This window comes from Wyeomyia smithii, chromosome 3 (genome assembly GCF_029784165.1).
Source record: "Wyeomyia smithii strain HCP4-BCI-WySm-NY-G18 chromosome 3, ASM2978416v1, whole genome shotgun sequence".
Classification (NCBI taxonomy): domain Eukaryota; kingdom Metazoa; phylum Arthropoda; class Insecta; order Diptera; family Culicidae; genus Wyeomyia; species Wyeomyia smithii.
The window spans coordinates 67,368,276-67,376,970 of NC_073696.1; the positions used below are offsets into that span (position 1 = coordinate 67,368,276).

General features: G+C 37.4%; 1 protein-coding gene across 3 annotated transcripts; it reads right to left on the reverse strand.

The window, feature by feature from the left end:
• Nucleotides 1–405: 405 nt before the first annotated feature.
• Nucleotides 406–3,183, reverse strand: LOC129729479 (glutamine synthetase 1, mitochondrial-like). Of its 3 annotated transcripts, none has more exons than XM_055688074.1 (2): nucleotides 2,931–3,183; nucleotides 406–2,580 (listed from the first exon to the last, which is right to left on the reverse strand). In XM_055688074.1, exon 2 carries the CDS (start codon nucleotides 2,420–2,422, stop codon nucleotides 1,220–1,222), a length of 1,203 nt encoding a protein of 400 aa, XP_055544049.1. In that variant the 5' UTR covers nucleotides 2,423–2,580; nucleotides 2,931–3,183; the 3' UTR covers nucleotides 406–1,219. The 3 variants fall into 3 exon arrangements, with proteins under 3 accessions (XP_055544049.1, XP_055544050.1, XP_055544048.1); XM_055688075.1 differs by lacking the exon at nucleotides 2,931–3,183 and adding an exon at nucleotides 2,682–2,889; XM_055688073.1 differs by lacking the exon at nucleotides 2,931–3,183 and adding an exon at nucleotides 2,669–2,889.
• Between the last annotated feature and the right edge of the window lie 5,512 nt (nucleotides 3,184–8,695).

The following is an 8,695-nucleotide window of genomic DNA, read 5'->3' on the forward strand; positions in this document are numbered from 1 at the left end:
ACAGAAATCAAAATTTGTATAATGCTCCTGAAGGACAGAAAATTTAATTTCAAATTCCAACGAGGGATTCAATCGAACAAAAATCATCTTGATAAATGCTGAAGCGCTGACTTGTAGTATGCCTACCGCTCGACATTTTTCTGCGTGCGATATAGTACAAAATGCAGCGGTCTCTCGGCAGCCGGTCACCGACCACGATTTTGCTCTCGTCACATCGTAGGTATTGAAGTCGACGTCAACAGAATTCACAAGAAGGAATTGCAATCGTCGGGACGAGATTGCAAGAGGTAAAGAGTGAGTCTTTGAATTTTGCAGCATAAAAGCATTGAAAAAAAAACGAACTTCGCATGATACTTCCTTAATTTCTGTGATATTAATTCTTGTTATTAAAGAAAAACATGAATATTTAAGTAACTTTTGTTTATTGTTGCATTGTCCTAAAATAATCTGGACAGTCATTTTGTGATGATACGTTATTGTGGTTGATATTGTTTTTGTTTTTTTTTTTTGGTTTACACGGGAATATCAAAATAGTGGTTCAAAGTCCAATTTTATTAAGTTTACTCTCTTCACTGTCGTCCTACAACAAACAACAATAAACTACGCCCTAGAGGTTATTGTGCCAATAAATTTTGTCCGATCCGATGATTGATCATCTCGCTGAGGTTTTTGCTATTCTATAAGTGTTAAATTGACGTAAAACACAATATGTAAGTCAGTCGATAACACGGTGCCTTTGTCCTTTCTGCGAGACAACAGAGTTTCCCTAAACGTAACAGTAAGCATCTTTGTGATTTTCGTATACAAAATCTTATCAACAAGCGTTCTCTTCAAATCATCCATTCTGTTTAACGCGCCTAAACTGAACGAAAACTAATATGTATACACAATTGGCTAGTTTGCAACTTGAGTAGGTTTCACTAAGTTCCCTCTTCTATTTAATTCTCTCTTTGCAGGTCACATCTTCGTTTATTCGGCACTGTTAATATTTTCATCTTTTTTAGAATTCACCAAATTCGAAGTTGCAGAATAATGTTAGCTTCTTAAACAAGTTTACAAAAAATGCGACATATTTTCTGGCTGCCAGTGTCAACTAAATGCCGTTCCTAAACACATTTTGTTCATCTGACACTATACATAAATACACAACAGCAATTAACAGGAGTGGATATATTTGTCGAGTGTTTTGAGGTTGCTTTAAAGCGAAAGAAAAAAATACTTAATCAACCAAACACGTGGTAAGAATGGCATTGCAAACGCTGTACGGATCACAGTTAGAGCTGGGACGTCTATCTTCGAGGTAGCCCTTCTTGGCGTCAGCTACTCCACGAGGGATACGAACACTCGTGCTGCGGTCGGCAACTCCCCAACTGAACTTATCAATAGACGAGGTCTCCAGTCGTCCCACCAGTCGACGCTCGTTGTCCTTACCTCCGCGGGGGTCGTACGCTTTAATGTGCTTGGCATGTTGATGGGAAAGTTTTTCAATAGCGGCCTTAATCGCTTCGATGCCATTTTCCGCCCGCATTTGCTTGGTGGAGAAATTGCAATGGCCACCTGCGCCGTTCCAGTTACCCTCCATTGGTTTAGGATCAAACGTAACGACTACACCGTAGTCTTCGGCAATTCTCCACAGAATGTAACGAGACACCCACAGGTCATCTGCACATTTCATGCCTAGATTGGGTCCAACTTGGTACTCCCATTGAGCTGGCATAACTTCGGCATTGGTTCCTGCGAAGTCAATGCCTGCATACAGGCAGGCAAGAGCGTGAGCCTCAGCAATATCACGACCAACTACATTTTGAGCACCGGTAGCGCAGTAGTACGGACCTTGTGGTCCAGGAAAACCACCCGAAGGCCAACCCAGCGGCCTGCCATCGATGTCCAGGAATGTGTACTCCTGTTCAATACCGAACCACGGCTCGTAGTCTTTGGTCTTATTGTAGGCCTCCTGCATAGCAGCACGCTTGTTCGATTCTGTCGGTTTACCGTCCGGTTGGTACGTGTCACACAGAACAATCACATCGTTGTCTCCTGGCTTGAACGGGTCCTTATAGAGAGCTCGTGGAACCAGTTTGATATCTGAATTTTTGCCTAGTGCTTGATATGTTGAGCTTCCATCATACTGCCAGTTTGGTAAATCCTCCGGCTTTTTTGGAACAAAGTCTACAACTCGGTCCTTCAGACGAACGTTTTCTCCCGTTCCATCAATCCAGACATAAGTTGCCTGCACATATTTGGGGTTGTACTTCAGATTCTGATAGCGATCAAGCAATGTCTTGTTGAGATGTGCATTGGGAGAGTCCTTCAAAATACGTGCTGATCGTACTGTGCCAGTACTGATCATGCGCGTTGTTGTTTTACCGCCAAATGCGGACAGTTCTTGACGAATCAATAAACTAACCACTCTGAATGCCATCTTTCACAGATGATGCTGCTGCAGTGTGATGTTACAAAAAATTACAACAGAAATCACTCGCCTTCAAACACTTTTAAAAGTTTGTTTTATTTTAGGTAGATTTTTCCACTCTATATCACAGCGTTCCTATGCATGTGCTTTCAGATTTTGGTTTTCACCTGGAAGAAAGATAATAACACAAAACAAGGGTATAAAATTCACTCGTACTTTAGATGGGAGAGTGTGGTTTAAAATTCTCAGTCGCACCTTCAGCTATCACCTTTCGAAATTTTTCGCTCCGGCAAGAGGAATCGCACGAAATTAAAAACGTTGTAAGCACTCAATATTGAAAATCAGAAGACTAACTATAATCTTTCCCCATTGAATAAACAGTAAGTGGAAAGCCACTGATACGGCTTCTGCTCGTGGTGCTGCTGCAGGTCCGACTGAGTTAAACGACGGCGTACAATTGAACAACAGTTTTTAACCACTAAACTGCTGAGGCTGCTGCTCTCTTTCTTGCACTCACTTGCGAAGGATGCGGTGTGGAAAACTGGTCTCGATTCTCACTCCCACCCTGGTGGCGACTGGCTCTCTCGCTCCGTGTGCTGCTGCTAAAAGGCAACGAGAAGGCTTCCCGGAGAAGCTCGGCAATAAAAATTGAATCAAATCCGCTGCCACTGTTGTTACCAACAACGGGAACCGAAACGTTTGAAAGAATTTTGCGAAATGTTGAAGCGCGAGCCGCCGTTCGACTACTTAAGCCAAGCAACACCAATGCAGCCGAGGGAAAAGTGAACTCGTACACAGCACAATAGTATGTATGCGGATAAGACAACCCCAATTTGGAGTTTATGTAGCACAACAACAGCGGCGTCGATAGCGAGGCGTCGATGGGTGAATCGAAATAATAACAACCAAGCAAACCAAAGTTGTCGATGTGTAATTACATACTTATATTGTCCACTCTCACTCTCTGCACATGTGTTCTGCCAAGCACTAATGGTTGTTTTGAACTCCGCGGTAAACTGAAGCGTTGAAATCCCGACTAGTGTGAGATATTAAATACACAGCTTTAGTCTACCAAGCGGTGTAGGTAGTCTTTGCAAATATCCTATGAAAGAACAAACACGAATATTCTATGATAGAACAAACACTATTGAACTGCTATATTCTTAATATTAACGAACATCCTCAAGCCACTACTACTTGGACTACTTTTAACAGATGCGAAAATTCTATATCATTGACTCAACATCATCTAATTTAGTTTGAGCTGATGAATTTTGAAAAGTTTGTGGATATTTGTTAATCGTATGTCTGTGAGTAGATGTATGTGTCTAAAAAATGAGCACGACTGTGTCTGTAGCACAGGCTACTAGAACAAACCTACTGATACTATATGAAGTGTTACATAACTTCGTGAAAGTAAGTCAACTTCTTAGAATGAAGTTGCGAAATACATCTCGAGTACCAATACGGTAAAAAACGTTGAAAACAAGTTATTTTGAAGTTGTAATTTCTCGTTTGCGCAAACGCGCTTTTAATACAAAGTTCTACATGTGCGTCAAATTCCATAGTAAAACATTGCGTTTGACATCTGAAAAAAGTATGCGCCATCCATTGGATATGATTTTTTATTCGTCAATCAGTGCAGTGTAAAATAGATTATGCGTTACATAATGTTCGCTGATTCATTTTATTGCAAAGAATCAATACCAATCCCTCTGATGACAATGTGATCAACACTGCTGATCGAAAATATTTCAATTCTTGCTGTGCTCCAGCCAATTGGAGAATTTTCTATTGTTTTACGAATCATAAAGCATGTATATTTTTTTGACCGACACTGTTATTTGATAGAATCTTCTAGAATATATACAAAGAGTCAGAATTCGCCACAACAAAGCGCATGCGCAAATGTGTTGCTATGCGAATTGTTTACCAGCGCATGCGCGAATGTGTTGTTATGCGCAGTGCAACTAGATTGACAATCGTATTTTATGAGTGACACTTTGAATTAATTATAAATTGATGATAAAAACAAATATCTTATAATACCAATAAAGTTCACTCCCAAATTTCCCATATATTTTCGACAAGACGGATAGGGAGCACCCCCTCTTGTGGTGAAAAAGGTAACTAAACTCTTTGCACAGTGGTACAGTAACGCAATTTAGGCGGACATGAGCTTTTCGATGTGATTTTGTGGTTTTGAAGCAATAGTTTCTTCTAAAAAGTTGTTGCTTATACTTAGTCCTTTATTTATGTGCAAATAAAAATTAGGGTGGCCCCAAAATCAACGAAGCAAAATAACTTAGCATTTTTATTTACAGAAATATTGTATAATTCTTCGGCAAAGTTGTAACAACTAAGCAACTTCGTTATTTTTTTTGCAGCTATTAAATTTACCGATTTAGAGCGATTTGACGTAACTGACCTAGGGTTAAAAAAAACAGTTTTTTTGCTTTATTTTTCAGTTCAAATGTAATAACAAAGTTTTCTTCGGTTAACCTTAAGAACATAAACTTTTGACGGAAAGACATTGTCGATATGTTGTATAGGTAAAGAGTTTTTATTTTTCAAAAGAATGTTCAATAAAAACATATTTTTAAGCTCTTGAGGTCGTCCAAAGAATACTCTGTTATTAAATTTGAACTGAAAAAAAATAGAGCCAAAAAACTATTTTTTTCGAAACCCACTCTAAGCTACTCACGTAAAACTGCTCTATATCGGTCGATTTGATAGTTACAAAAGAGTTTTTTTGTTGCTTAACCCTCTAGTACCCAAATTAACTTTTAGACGGACTTCGAAAAAATCACTATAAAGCCTTATAAACACTTTTTAAGTCCTTATTGAAGCTTTTCAGAGGTTTGACTGAAGACCGTCTAGAGGCGGCATTGGGCACTAGAGGGTTAAAATGAGTTAACGTGCCAAATAATGTATACAGTTACTTCTGCAAATAAAAAAGTTATTTTTTTTATTTCGCCGAATTTAGGACCACCCTAGTTTTCATTTGCACATAAATAAAGGACTAGCTATAAGAAACAACTTCTTAAAAAAAATATGATTTTAAAACCAAAAAATCGCATCGAAAACCTCATGTCCGCCTAAATTGCCTTACTGTACCACTGTGCATTGTTGTTGCATTTCTGTGAGCGTGTGACCGATATTCTTACACACGAAACTGAAAATACTCAATTTTATACTTTCACAGAAAAAATGACAAATCATGTAAAAAAATACTAATTGCAGATTTCGTACGTAATTCCGGATTAGAAAAGATAAAAGGAGAAACCTACGACGACGCGCTAGGGAAGGGTTACATCAACAATGTCTCTAGTTGAATCTTCTATATAATATGCTTGTATTTAACAACGAATAACCTGGTTGAACTGAGATTCAAGCCCGCAACCTTCCGCTCTGTACCAGTTAGTATAAAATACACGGCTAGTTTGTGCTTGGTTGAATATTAAATGTCAAATACTCAAAACACTCGTAACGAAGAAATCTTCTAAGCCTTGTGTTTTGAAATAAATTACGAGAACTTTCTCAGCCTTAATAACGAACTTTGAGTTCGTTATGCGAACAATATTTCTGCATGCTTTTTTAGCCATCCTTAACACAACAATAAAATACTCTTGATTTTTTGCAGACATTAAGATTTTGTGTTCGGTTCTGTTTTGGGTTTGAGGTTACAAAAACAATAACAACAACAAACGTACCAACCGTGAAACGTCACCCATGTACTGCCTCATACATAAGCGCACTTCATTCTCATTATAAAATTCACAATAATATGTGCATTTTTTCAGTGTACCCATTTGGGTAATATTATTGTCAAAAGTTATTCTTTTTCGAATGTCCTGTAGAACAAAATCAAAAGTGGCGCTCCTAGCGGTCGAAACGGTGACTAGCGCTTCTGTCATTTTCAATGTGTCTTCATGATTTCACGTAAGTGAACTATATTGGTATAATAAGATATTTGATAAAAATCAATGTTCAACCTTTCAAAGTAAATTGTTTCTTTCGCTTGAATACTGAAACTGTGTTCGCACAATGGTTTCTGTACATTGAAACTAACAAAACTAGACAATGTTGTTAGCTATACGGTAGCAAAAATTGGAGTAGTATTTGTTTGCACTGCAAGCATTCTGTTTATCTTCCCATGGCACATTTTGATCCGCCTCGAATAGTTTTATAGAACTCGTTCAAAGAAATTTAACCAATGATTTGATCAAGTAATTTAACGTTGGCTGTTGAATATCAAGACCTTTGTCCATAGGAAAAGCATTTTACAGATACGAATTATTGTTATTAGGTGGTGTAATGTCTTACGGAAGTTGCAAAAAGTGCCAGAAATAGACCCCAAATGTATTGCCAAATGTGTCTTTCAAATTTCGTAGAATTTATGCAATATAGAAATCTAATGGGATCTATACGTGTTGATAATGTAAAGTAGAACAGATTGGCTCTTTAATTACTTTGAAAATGTATGTATTCCGTGTTATATTGAAGTGATCCCCTAATAGTGCAATCCTCTGGAGGCTAGTACCATTTATGTCATAGTTGAAGTTTGTTGAACTCATGTTATCAAAAAATATCTCCAAAACCAGAAAATAAATGTTTGTTTTCGAAATGCGGTTGTATTACTGATAAATTACAACTACTTACAAATGTTATTTCGAAAGTTGTTCTGTGTGCTGATTTGATAACATCATAAACACAAGTTACAGACAAGCTGCGGCAGTTTATGTTCAATGATCTATTAAATACACTTATGCTGTTAACATCAATCATCACAAGAATAAGAATATAACCAACAAGTTTTCAATTGCGCTTATAGTACTCTAATATAGCAACTGTCATGGTGGATTGTTTTCTAACATGTGTGTTACTTTGGTACGTACTATGCAAAAAACCGTGTGGAAAAAATATATTTTTTTTGTGTTTTTTATTAATTTATTTTGTTTTACGTTGCATGAAATTTTTTCACGATGTATATTTTTTGGAAAGACAGAATAATTGTTTATAACTTTGTCGAAGACGTCACACCGATCAAACAAACCGCTTAGGTTCTAAAAAATATTTGTAATCTTCAGTACCATTACACATAGCCCTTCTCAAAAATTTGTCGTGATTCAAAAAAAAAAAATAATAATAATAATGGCACAAAATGACATTTTTAGCTCATTGGCACATATGCAATGTTTCAGACAGATCAAAAATGGTCGAATAAAATGAAATTGAACATTGAGAGCGCGGTTATGAGCAGACAGCCTGAACGAAGAACCGTAATGAAGTCGATAAATGGACCAACCGTCTTTATCAAAACGATTCAATATTGAAGAAAGTTTGATTATTTCTTTCTACGAGTTTTGCATTTTTGACCCGTATGTGTTCGACGAGGTACCTGGGTACCTTTTCAGGTTTCATAAGATGAAATTTTATAGTTTACTGCAATCAAAAGTGAAAAAGCTCAGTGACATCTCTTAGCTCATTGAAAGGCAACTTTTGATAACATTACTTTTCATATAGCAGCAAGGAGGTCAATGGGGGGAGGTGAAATTGTTCACTTCTTACATGCTCGACGGGTACCCGGGTACACACAAATTGAAATTCTTATAACTTTGACAATTTTCATTCCAATTCAATTGTTTTAGCACCAGAAGATGCAGTACCTTTTCTACTTTGAAGTTAGTGTCAGCGTTGCTGGAAATTCGATTTTTCGGGAATATGTTTCGAAACTAAGGAATTTTATGAATATTTGAACAGAATCTTACAATTTTTAATTCAAAAATCATAAAACTTCTTCCGCAGGCCATTTTTATAGCATTGAATGTTATTGTGATATGCCCTTAAAATGATCTAACCGGGACAGATTCCATCGGGGCTTCTAGTGGTCACAGAAGCAGTTATATAATACAAGATGGAATACCATCCAATCTGAACATTTTCAGAAACGGAATCATATCTAGAGACTGGAAAACGACACACGGCGCCATTTTGGATTTCAAAATAGCGACATCCGGTATCCTGAAAAACCCAAAATTAACCGTATACCACCCAATATAGGTATTTCCGAAATCGAAAATCAACTCCTGATGCAATCAGTTCCACGGTTCCACCGATTGATCTGAAAAGTTACACAGTTGTTATAGGACCCATGAGGAACACGAAACGTGCATGGAAGTTAACCTTTATTTTTTGTAGGTTTGTGTGTGTATGTGTGCCGATTTGGATTTCAAAATGGCGACTCCCGGTATCCGGAAGAAAACCAAACTTAGCCGTATA